The 13174-nt window shown below is 33.3% G+C and overlaps 2 protein-coding genes across 2 annotated transcripts; both read left to right on the forward strand.

The window, feature by feature from the left end:
• Window positions 1-6194: 6194 nt before the first annotated feature.
• LOC127138074 (secreted RxLR effector protein 161-like) lies at window positions 6195-6872 on the forward strand. The gene has a single exon (XM_051064480.1). The coding sequence runs from the start codon at window positions 6195-6197 to the stop codon at window positions 6870-6872; it is 678 nt and encodes a 225-aa protein (XP_050920437.1).
• A 1708-nt stretch (window positions 6873-8580) lies between these two features.
• On the forward strand, window positions 8581-12647 carry LOC127076335 (linoleate 9S-lipoxygenase). The gene is made up of 9 exons (XM_051017956.1): window positions 8581-8871; window positions 9412-9701; window positions 9792-10032; window positions 10130-10450; window positions 10552-10637; window positions 10724-10831; window positions 10938-11242; window positions 11332-11595; window positions 11697-12647. The coding sequence occupies exons 1-9, from the start codon at window positions 8643-8645 to the stop codon at window positions 12451-12453; spliced, it is 2601 nt and encodes an 866-aa protein (XP_050873913.1). The 5' UTR covers window positions 8581-8642; the 3' UTR covers window positions 12454-12647.
• The last annotated feature ends 527 nt before the right edge of the window (window positions 12648-13174 follow it).

Consider the following 13174-nt stretch of genomic DNA (forward strand, 5'->3'; position numbering starts at 1 on the left):
TAAATAATATTTAAATTACTCTAACAATATTTGGGGTGTTACACTGGGTGCCTCCTTTGAAGGTTAGTTGGATGCACCAGTTCAATTGACACATAAGTAGGGAAAATGGTTATTTTGGTATTTTTTTGAAAAATTGGTTATTTTGAAATTTAATTTGAAAAAATTGGTTATTTATTAAAAAAATTCTCAGATTTAAACCCACAATATTAAAATATTAAAAAGAAAAGGAAAATTTTATTTAGCTCCTCATTGAAGCGTCTCATTTCATCATTAAAGCATTTGAGTGTCTCAATTAGAAACAGTAACTTGCAATGCATTTAAGTAAGACTTTAATTAGCTAATAGAGATGAGAATAAGTTTCTTTTTATAGAGACAAACTTAATAATTTTCATTACTAAAAAAATTTCAGTATAAGGAGGTATTGTTGAGAATGTATCAAGTGTGAGTAGTGTGGATAATAGTCCCATATTGGTTGAAAATGTGGAGACTTGAGCATTTATAAGTGAGAGAATCCACCCACCTATCACCTTAAGGTTTTGGGTGAATATGTGGTGTGTCTCTCACAAAGGTGTTGCTCTAAAAAGAAAAAGTCTCACAATGTTCAATGCTCCATAGTGAAAAAACTCCCTCAACAAATGGTATTAAAGTCGGGTTCAAGAAAAAAGTTTGTCTTACTTGTATCGAAAGTCAACGGTGCTAGTTTGGTGAATAAGAAATGTTATGTTGAAGAGTGTCAACAACGCCAGTGTGGTGAATAAGAAACGTTATGTGCGGTACAAATGTTTGTGGAAGTAATAAGATCTTTCACTTGAGGGGGAGAATTATGGACTCACACTTGAGGGGGAGTGTTGAGAATATATCAAGTGTGAGTAGTGTGGATAATAGTCCCACATTGGTTGAAAATATGGAGACTTGAGCATTTATAAGTGAGAGAATCCACCTAGTTATCTCCTTAAGATTTTGGGTGAATATGTGATGTGTCTCTCACAAAGATGTTGCTCTAAAAAGAAAAAGTCTCACAATGTTCAATGCTCCATAGTAAAAAAACTCCCCCAACAGGTATCACATTAATAAGATTATACCGAGTCTAAGAATTGACCTTCTTAAATAACTTATAAACACTCGAATTTGCTTGGTGTTTAATGAACTTAATCTTAAAGTTCGAAAAATGATACATCAAACTCTTAATGGATAAGATAATAAGATTAAATTCAGACCTACCTAACTGCTTAGAATGAATATCTTGAACTACAAGTTGGAAATCACTTTCAAAGGTTACACTATTCAATTGGAAGGAAATAACGCCTTGCAAAGCTTCTCTCAAGGCCAAGGCTTCTGCTTCAATGGTGGATAACAGACCAACATCCTAAGCTACACCTGAGATAATAAATCTACCCAAATTATCCCTCACACACCAACCTCTATTTGTTGTGCCTCTTTCATTATTGAATTCAGCATCTACATTACACTTTAACCTTTCTTCGTTGGATGGACTCCAAACTGTTGGCGATGAGGGACATTATTTGAAACACTCTAATTGAGCTGAAAACCAATGTTGCCAATTAAAGAATGCTTGCAAGCCAATTTTCGATACCTCATCTCGAGCATTATTCCAAACAATATTATTTCTATTCTTCTAAAGCACATCAATAATCACCGCAGCCTCCCCCTTATCCTCCTTATTATAAATATCAAGAATACAGGATTTAACATCATTAAAAATATGAACACGGGGATCAATTATAGAAGACAAACCTATTGCCCGCCAACATTGGAGAATAATAGTACAATAAAAAAAACTAGTGTCAATCATCCTCATCTTCAATCTCACAAAGTTGACAAACAGAAGGATATTGGACATAATGATGACGAAGTCTGGATCGAGACGGTAGACATCCCCTACAAATTCTCCATAACAGGTGTTTGGCTCTAAGGGGCACATAATAATTCGTTTGGGAGTTTCTCCATAATCTATACCCAAACTTGATATTGTACACTCCATTTTGTTCCTCTTGCCAAATCGGACCATCTTCTACCACATCTTTAACTAACGAGACTTTAGAGATTTCTTCAACCACAATATGGTTAAAGAAAGAATTTATTACTTGCACATTCAATTGTTTAACACTAGACGACACGAGGGTTTTAACATAAAAATCATACGCACCTTGCTCTTGAGGAACACCCAACCATTCTTCTCCTTTTTCTCTTAGCTAAGGTTCGAAAATAACCTTAATATGACTTCCATCACCTATATGTTGGATTAATTTATTATTAATTAGGTGTGACTCATGTAAACAATATTTGACTTAAATAAAAGACACCTAAATGTGATGATTATTTTGGTAGATGGATAATTAAGTCAATGGGGTTTTATTTTGAAATTCAAAATACAAATCCCTCTTCTCTCTCTTCATGACTGTTGGGACATGACTCTTGGGGTGGAATATGACTGTTGGAATAAAGTGTCTATAAAAGGACACATTTAGGCAACCAACACGAACTTTTCTCATTCCTTCTCATTTTCTCACAAATACACAAAAGTATCTTCATCATCAAAGATACAAATAAGGAAGAAGGAAGAGAGGAGAAAACAATTGCAAACAAGGATCAATAAATCAGACAAGAATCCACGTCATGGATCCGGGTGCGCTTTTACGGTTTTATTTATAGAATCTAAAACACTGTAAAAATCATGATATCAAGATCCAAAACATAAAATTTTGCTAACAGTTGGTATCAGAGCATTGTTACCGGTATTATGATTTTTCGGTGTTGATTATCGATATTATGATTTTTTTTAAGTAGTGACTGTTTAATGAGAATTATAGTTTATATTAGAAAGTATCATGATATGTATGTATGCTATGCATAAAATTGCTTTTGAAATTTTTCAAAGACGTTACGGTGATGACACTGGAATTTATATACATGTTCCAGAATTTCCAATGCATGTGTTAATAGACAATCCAAAATATCCTATATATGCGTAGTATATTCATTTACGTAACTTCGTATATAAAGTCGTTTATTTTTAGTTATGTTACCTTTTCAAATTTTGTGTGTTCATATCCTGGTTTGATTGAGTTACAACATTGCCATGCTAAATCTCATTTAAATGTTACTGTTTTAAAAATTGTGTATCGTTATTTTTTTTAATAGATATAATTCATTGTTTTGAAATTATTATATTAAAATTTGCAATCACCAAAGTGATCAAATTTATTAAAGTGTATAATTTTAATCCGATGCTATACAAATAACATGTTTATGTTAAATAATAGTATTTATTATTATAAGATATATAGAGATCATCCAAAGATGAATCATGACTTATAATTAATAAAATTAAAGTTTTTATCATACTTGTTGCTTGTATATCCAAAGATAGACATGCATGTTCTTTTGAGTATGTTATTGAAATGTATGTAGATATCACCCAAAGGTGAATTTAGATACATGATTAAAGTTACAATCTATTGTGGGAAATTTGATGAGTGAGTTGACGACTAAAAAGTTTGAATGGTCTCAACCCATTCATGATCATGTAACTCAAATGGGAAATCTGGCAGCAAAGTTGAAGTCCTTTGGTATGGATGTGAGTGAATATTTTCTTGTACAGTTTATAATTAACTCGCTTCCTCTTGAGTTTGGACAGTTTCAGGTGAATTACAACACCATCAAAGAAAAATGGAACTTTCAAGAAATTAAGGCCATGTTGGTTCAAGAAGAAGGAGGCTAAAGAAGATGAAAGATCATTCCGTTCATCTCACGACTCATGATGGAGCCAGTTGCAGTAAGGTCAAGCCCGACAAGAAGGACAAGAAGAAGGGAAAAGCTCCTCTAAAGGTTATTGAGGGCGGAGTCCAAAAGGAAAAGAAATGTTATTTCTGTAAGGAGAGCGGACACTTCAAAAAGGATTGTCCTAAAAGGAAGATGTGGTTCGAAAAGAAAGGTATGTTTTATGTTTCCATAAATTTCAAATACAATCTTATTGAAGTACCAAATAATACTTGGTGGCTTGATTCGGGTGCGACTACTCATGTTTCACATATTGTTGGTAGTAAGCGAAGTATAAATAATGAGAGTTCTGCTTATTTGTGGCATCAAAGGTTAGGTCACATATCTAAAGAAAGAGTAATGAGGTTAATGAAAGGTGAAATATTACCTCAATTAGATTTTGGTGACTGGAATATATGTTTGGATTGCATTAAAGGAAAACATTCCAAACAAATATCTAAAAATTCGTCTACAAGAAGCAGTGAACTCCTTGAATTGATACATACTGATATTTGTGGTCCTTTCGACGTCTCTTCTTGGGGAGGAGAAAAGTATTTCATCACTTTTATTGATGACTTCTCACGTTATTGTTACTTGTATTTATTGCATGAAAAATCTCAATCAGTGGACATGCTAAAAGTATTCATTGATGAGGTGGAAAGGCAATTAGATAAAAAGGTAAAGATAGTGAAGTCTGATAGAGGTGGTGAGTATTATGGAAAATATAATGAGAAAGGACAATGTCCAAGTCCATTTGCAAAGTTCCTCGAAAGTCGTGGCATATGTGCACAATATACTATGCCAGGCACACCACAACAAAATGGTGTGGCTGAGAGGCGGAATCGTACTCTCATGAATATGGTTAGGTCAATGTTAAATTATAGTAATGTACCTTTATCATTGTGGACCTACGCATTAAGGACCGATGCGTATTTGATTAATAGGATTCCTAGCAAGGCAGTTCCTAATACTCCTTATGAACTATGGACGGGAAGGAAACCTAGTTTGAGACATCTTCATGTTTGGGGATGCCAAGCCGAAGTAAGGGCGTATAATCCACATGAAAAGAAACTTGATGCAAGAACCATTAGTGAGTTTTTCATCGGGTATCCTGAAAAATCAAAAGGGTATATATTTTATTGTCCTAATCATAGTATGAGAATAATTGAGTCTGGTAATGCTCGGTTTATTGAAAATGGGCAGTTTAGTGGGAGTGAGAAATCACGTAAAGTGGATATTATGGAGACTCGTGGAGAATCTTCTTCACCTAAAGAATCTTCTCAAGTTGTTGTCCCTCTGGTTGTGGTACCGTCATACAACCCAAATAGATAACAAATTAATATTCAAAACCCACAAAATGAACATATAGTTGATGAACCAGTTGACAATGTACAAGTCACAAATGAGCAAGAATAAGTGACTGAAGAAACACAAGAAATAGCAGTAAGAAGGTCTGAAAGGCAAAGGAGACCAGCTATTTCAAATGATTATGTTATTTATTCCCTTGAACATGAATGTGACTTGAGCATTGATGAGGATCCAGTATCATTTAAACAAGCCATGGAAAGTGACAATTCTAAAAATTGGTTCAATGCTATGAAAGAAGAGTTAAAATCAATGAGTGACATGGGATCTAGTTGAGTTACCTAAAGGTTCAAAACGAGTTGGTTGCAAATGGGTCTTTAAGACCAAACGAGACTCGAAAGGTAATATTGAAAGATATAAAGCTAGACTTTTCGCCAAAGGTTTCACTCAAAAGGATGGTGTTGACTACAAAGAAACCTTTTCTCCTGTTTCAAAGAAAGACTCTTTGAGAATTGTTTTGGCTTTGGTGGCTCATTATGACTTAGAGCTTCACCAAATGGATGTAAAAACCGCCTTTCTAAATGGTGACTTAGAGGAAGAAGTGTATATGGTCCAACCTGAAGGTTTTGTTACTGCAGGAAAAGAAAATTTAGTGTGTAAATTAAAGAAGTCAATATATGGATTAAAGTAGGCTTCTAGACAATGGTATCTTAAATTTAACAATACTATTTTGTCATATGGTTTTGTAGAGAGCACTGTAGATCGGTGTATCTATATGAAGGTCAGTGGGAGCAAATTCATAATTTTAGTCTTATATGTTGATGATATTTTACTTGCTGCCAATGGTTTTGCTTTGTTACATGATGTAAAGAAGTTTCTCTCCAATAAATTTGAAATGAAGGATATGGGTGAGGCATCATATGTGATAGGAATAGAAATATTCCGTAATAGATCACAAGGACTATTGGGAATGTCTCAGAAAGGCTATATAAATAAAAAATTTAGAGAGATTCAGAATGGACAAATGCTCTGGAGGGACAGTTCCTATTCAGAAAGGGGACACGTTTAGTCAAATGCAATGTCCCAAAAATGAATTAGAGCGAAAAGAAATGGAGTCTATTCCCTATGCATCAGTGGTTGGGAGCTTGATGTATGCCCAAACATGTACCCGACCGGATATTAGTTTTGCTGTTGGTATGTTAGGTCGATATCAAAGTAATCCTGGAATGGATCACTGGAAAGCTGCAAAGAAAGTTCTTAGGTACTTACAAGGAACCAAAGATTACATGCTCACATATAGAAGGTCGGATCACCTTGAAGTGGTTGGCTACTCAGATTCAGACTTTGCAGGATGTGTGGACTCAAGAAAATCCACATTTGGATATGTTTTTCTTCTGGCTGGAGGAACAATATTATGGAAGAGTGGAAAACAGTCCATCATTGCTACTTCTACTATGGAGGCAGAATTTGTGGCATGCTTTGAGGCCACAATTCAATCATTATGGTTGCGGAACTTCACCTTAGGGCTTGGTATTGTCGACAGTATAGCTAGGCCGCTAAGGATTTATTGTGATAATTCTGCAGCTGTGTTCTTCTCTAAGAATGATATATATTCCAAAGGTGCTAAACACATGGAATTGAAATACTTATCAGTGAAAGAAGAAGTGCAGAAACAAAAGGTGTCATTTGAACATATTGGAACAAATTTAATGATAGCGAATCCGTTAACTAAAGGTTTACCGCCCAAAACATTTATTGGTCATGTAGAAAGGATGGGCATTATGTAAAAGTCCTTGTTAACATTGTATTATTTTTGGTATATATACAAGTATAGTTTAATGTTCGTATTGTATGACAATTGTGAATTCAATTAAAGTTATGTTTCTGTTGAGTTTTGACATCCATATTATATTATACATGTTATTGTAATATGTGATGACTATGTGTCTTTGAAAAGACATGAGAGACACATTATTGTATCCCCTAAAGTTATTTGAATTGAATTGATTCGTGATACATGGAAGGAATCAAGTTGATGAGTAATTTGTGACCGCCATGATCCGATCATTCAAATTCATTAAAGATGATAACTTGGTGCTTTTAATAAATGGTGCACAATTATGGTATAAGATTGAAACATCAAGATGTAACATGAGTCAAGTGGGAGACTGTTGGATTAATTTATTATTAATTAGGTGTGACTCATGTAAACAATATTTGGCTTAAATAAAAGACACCTAAATGTGATGATTAATTTGGTAGATGGATAATTAAGTCAATGGGGTTTTATTTTGAAATTCAAAATACAAATCCCTCTTCTCTCTCTTCATGACTGTTGGGACATGACTCTTGGGGTGAAATATGACTGTTGGAATAAAGTGTCTATAAAAGGACACATTTAGGCAACCAACACGAACTTTTCTCATTCCTTCTCAGTTTCTCACAAATACACAAAAGTATCTTCATCATCAAAGATACAAATAAGGAAGAAGGAAGAGAGGAGAAAACAATTGCAAACAAGGATCAATAAATCACACAAGAATCGACGTCATGGATCCGGGTACGCTTTTACGATTTTATTTATAGAATCTAAAACACTGTGAAATCATAATATCAAGATCCAAAACATAAAATTTTGCTAACACTATACCCCCACTTAAATTTGACTTAGTAAAAGAAGTTAAGTTCTAAGTATGGGATTTTTTTTAGGATGTCTGATTTGTTTACAATTAAGCTTAAGTTTTTGAACATTTGGTTGGTATATTATGTTACTTTTGTTAGCACATTTAAAGTTGTATTACATATAAAAAATATTTAAATGATTCTAAACTAATGATGTAATCAAATTTATTTATATTTATATTTATATTAATTAATTAATGTAAATAAGATTTGATATTTATAAACCAATAATTTATATATATATATATATATATATATATATATATATATATATATATATATATATTATTATAAATAACACTATCTTTGTTTATTTTTCATATATATTAAGATAAATAATCATTGTTGTATTGAAAAAAGATATTATAAAAAAATGTATAGATATTATTCTATGTGAAAAATAAATTGAAATAATTGAAATAACAATATAATAAATATTTAAAGTTATAATAAAAAAATAACATTAATGACTTTTTAATATTGTAAAATAGTTATTTTTTAATACAAATATTTTTTTCAAAGCGAATCGAGGGAGTATATTTAGATTTACAACTTATGTCACTTGGAACGTTCCCATATCTATTAACAATACAACAAATATAAGTCTGGCACGTATAACCACCAAATAAAATACTTATAATCATGCAATGGATATATTATATTTAATTTGCCACGAGATAATCATCCCAAAATAAAATAATACGCATAAGATGTGACCCCAACATGTATTTTCACATGTTACTAATGATCGAAACAAAAAATATTATTTTTCTTCATATCCCAACCAGTATAAATAGTAAGCACTCCCATAGTTACAAGACACACAAGCTTTTCTTTGATTTGTCAAAAATAGTGTAAGCATCCAATTAATTAAGATGGCTTCATTTTTGTTTGGTAAAGGTTCAAAACTGAAGGGAACTGTGGTGTTGATGCAAAAGAATGTGTTGGACATTAATGAACTCACTGCAGCTCAAAGCCCTAGTGGTATCATCGGTGGCGCCATTGGTGCCATCGGAGGTATCACTGGCTCCATAATTGATACCGCCACCTCTTTCTTGGGTCGTTCTGTCGCTCTCAAATTGATCAGTGGTACCAGTGCCGATGGTAATAACTTCTTTAATTCATTCTATTATATACATGTCTACAACTTTTAGATTCAAATTCTACCATTAATATAAGTTATATGTAAGAAAATGTTATTAGAAATATTGGCTGAAAGAATGCTTGTGTTTTTTAATTTAAATTTTTTATCATGAAAAGACACGTGTGCTAATTTGATTGGTCAAAATGATGAAACCAATGGTTGTGATATTTGGTATAACAAATCGTTTGGATTTTCTGTTTGCTGTCTAGATAGAAATGGATCTAATTTTTTATATACATCTAGTACTATTATATAAGTTTAAAAAAATGTTACTATCCTTCTATATTTTATACTTGAACTCCTATCTTATATTTTAAAATGGAAAAATTACATTCACTTTATTTAAAATCTATTAAAATTGTTATTTTATCACTTTAGTTTTAAAATATAGACTAATTTATTCACACAAATTTTATCAAAATATACACTAATCTATAACGTGTTACTATTTAAGAATCATTATTAGTGAAACTAAAGTTGAATTTTTGACATTTTTATAGCAAGTGGAAAGGGAAAAGTGTCAAAAGAGGCATTCTTGGAAGGGCTTCTTACCTCCATACCAACATTGGGAGACAAACAATCTGCTTTCAGTATTCATTTTGAATGGGACAGTAACATGGGAATTCCAGGAGCTTTTTATATTGAGAATTTTATGCAAGGTGGTGAATTCTTCCTAGTGAGTTTGACACTTGATGATGTTCCAAACGTTGGAAGCATCAAATTTGCTTGCAACTCATGGGTTTACAATTCTAAAAAGTACAAAACCGACCGCATTTTCTTCGCCAACAAGGTAACCAATGAGATATATAATTTATTTCTCTGATGTAGAACTTTTTAAAAAAATTTAGCTCATAACTCTTTATCTTCTAAATTTATGTAGACATATCTTCCGAGTGACACTCCGGCTCCATTAGCATACTACAGACAAGAAGAGTTGAAGACTTTAAGAGGAGACGGAACAGGAGAGCGTAAAGAATGGGATAGAATATATGATTATGATGTTTACAATGATTTGGGAGCTCCTGACAAAAAAGCTACCTTGGCTCGTCCAGTTCTCGGCGGATCAAGCACCTTGCCTTACCCTCGTAGGGGAAGAACCGGTCGAAAACCAACTAACAAAGGTTAAGCCCTAAGCACTTGTAATTTTTCTTTCAATTCTTTTGAAGTAAGATGTTGGTATTGTTGCTAAACCATATTTTGTTATATATATGTGAATAGATCCTAAGAGTGAGAGTCGAAGTGACACTGTGTATCTTCCAAGAGATGAATCATTTGGTCACGTGAAGTCGTCGGACTTTCTTATTTACATACTCAAATCAGCGTCTCAAAATATCATACCTCAATTGAGATCTGTAGTTACATTACAACTCAATAACCCTGAGTTTAACACGTTTGAAGACGTGCGCTCGCTTTATGATGGTGGGATTAAGCTTCCTACTGATATACTAAGCCAGATTAGTCCAATTCCGTTGTTCAAGGAACTCTTCCGATCTGATGGTGAATCTGCACTTAAGTTTCCAACACCGAAAGTGGTACAAGGTATATACTAGTAACAATCTTTGGATTGTATATATTTAATTATATACTAAATCATATAAAGAAATATGATGGAGCTTTTGAAATTTTCTTAATATGATTAGTGGATCATTCTGCATGGATGACTGATGAGGAATTTGCAAGGGAGATGATTGCTGGGGTGAATCCACACATCATCAAAAAAATTCAGGTAAACTTACTACTTTAATATTTATTAGTCTAATTTCCATGCCATGTTTATAATCGTTTATTAACCTCATTGCTTGGTTCATGTAGACTTTTCCAATAAAGAGCAATTTAGACAGCCAACTCTATGGTGATAACACCAGTACAATAACCAAAGAACACTTGGAGCCAAACATGGGTGGAGTCTCTGTACAAGTGGTAATTAATGACACAATTCAACCTTCATTGAAAAGGATGAATTCTATTATCTTTTATTACAAATTTCTCATGAACTACACTAGCTAAATTTTATCTTGTGGAACAGGCTTACGAAGCGAACAGACTGTTCGTACTTGATCACCATGATCCATTATTTCCATATTTGAGGAAAATAAATGCAACTGACACAAAGGCATATGCTACAAGGACAGTACTTTTCTTGCAAGATAACGGAACTTTGAAGCCATTGGCCATTGAGCTGAGTACACCACATCCACAGGGTGATAGTTTCGGTCCTGTTAGTAAAGTTTACTTGCCTGCAGGTGAAGGTGTTGAAGCTTCAATTTGGCTTCTTGCCAAGGCTTTCGTTGTTGTAAATGACTCATGCTATCACCAACTTGTTAGTCATTGGTATGGACTTCATTAATGATTTTTATTCAATCAAACTTAATTTATATATAAACGAGTAATTGCATAACATCTACCTACATGTGTGGCAGGTTGAACACTCATGCTGTTGTTGAGCCATTCATCATAGCAACAAATAGACATCTGAGTGTGGTTCATCCTATTCATAAACTTTTACTTCCACATTACCGCGACACAATGAACATCAATGCACTTGCTAGGAATGTGTTGGTCAATGCCGAGGGTATTATAGAATCAACATTCTTGTGGGGAAATTATGCTATGGAAATGTCTGCTGTTGTTTACAAGGATTGGGTTTTCACTGACCAAGGACTACCTAATGATCTAATCAAAAGGTAACCTTACAAAACATTATACATCAAGTCAATCCATTTGTTAAGAAGATCTCAAAAGTATATTTTGTATGCTAATGTTAACTTCTTTGCATGTTATCTAGAGGAGTGGCTGTTAAGGATCCATCTGCTCCATACGGACTTCGTCTTTTGATAGAGGACTACCCTTATGCTTCTGATGGACTAGAGATATGGGCTGCTATTAAGTCATGGGTTGAAGAATATGTGAATTTCTATTACAAATCAGATGGAGCTATTGCACAAGATGCTGAACTCCAAGCATTCTGGAAAGAACTTGTAGAGGTAGGCCATGGTGACTTGAAGAATGCTACATGGTGGTTTAAGATGAAGACTCGTGCAGAGTTGATTGAAGCCTGTACCATCCTCATATGGATAGCTTCAGCACTTCATGCCGCTGTTAACTTTGGACAATATCCATATGGAGGATACATCCTTAACCGACCAACTAAAAGCAGGAGATTCATGCCTGAGGTGGGAACCTCTGAGTATAATGATCTTGCTAAGAACTACGAGAAGGCGTATTTGAGGACAATCACACCAAAGAATGATACTCTTACTGACTTGACCATTATAGAGGTCCTGTCAAGGCATGCTTCTGATGAGCAATACCTTGGAGAGAGAATTGAAGGTGATGATTGGACTTCTGATTCACAACCAAAAGAGGCTTTCAAGAGGTTTGGAAGGAAGTTGGCTGAAATTGAGCAAAAACTCACTCAAAGGAACAATGACGAGTCGTTGAGGAACCGATATGGGCCAGTGAAGATGCCTTACACTTTGCTTTATCCTTCTAGTGAGGAAGGATTGACTTGCAGAGGTATTCCTAATAGTATCTCTATCTAAAAAGGGTCATGGTTGTTGTGTTGCTGCTTTGAATAAAAGATGAGAAGAAGTTCTATTCTCTCATTGTAGTCACGTTATTATGTATGTTTGTTTGACTGTTTTAATGTTTTACTTTACATCAAATAAGAACTAGTACTATGTCTGTTCGGTTGTACTTGTATGATATCAAATGCACTTTTACTTATTTTATGTCATGAATCTTGCACTATATATAATATATCTACTATCTATATATAAACAAAAATATATAAAGTAGCTTTCAAATAAACCCTTCTAAATTTTAATTATCTAGCCAAACAATTGCTTTTAAGGGCCCTTTAAGTAATTAACAAAATGAACACAAGTAACTGCAAGCTGCATTAAAGGATAGTTACAAAATATTTAGCAGAGAACATTGTATTCATACCAAAGCCTGTCCCTCATTCATTAGAACACTCTACAATCAGTTTTTTTAAGTGTGTAAATATTAAATTTTATTCATATTAATTTTTAGATACTAATATTTGAAATTAAATTAATATAAAGAGGTTAAATTTAGAAACTAAAATATTAGTAAATGGGTTTTCATAGGTATGTTAGTCTTTGAGGATAGTCCTTCTCCTTAATTCGATTCTCAATTCTATCATGTTTTTTTTTTTTTTTTTTTTTTTTTTAAATATATGTTAAGGCATAGAAGATGATTGTTAGAATTTAAAGAAGATTTTTTTGGGATTGAAAGGTG

Source organism: Lathyrus oleraceus, chromosome 4 (assembly GCF_024323335.1).
Source record: "Lathyrus oleraceus cultivar Zhongwan6 chromosome 4, CAAS_Psat_ZW6_1.0, whole genome shotgun sequence".
In the NCBI taxonomy this organism is placed as follows: Eukaryota; Viridiplantae; Streptophyta; class Magnoliopsida; order Fabales; family Fabaceae; genus Lathyrus; species Lathyrus oleraceus.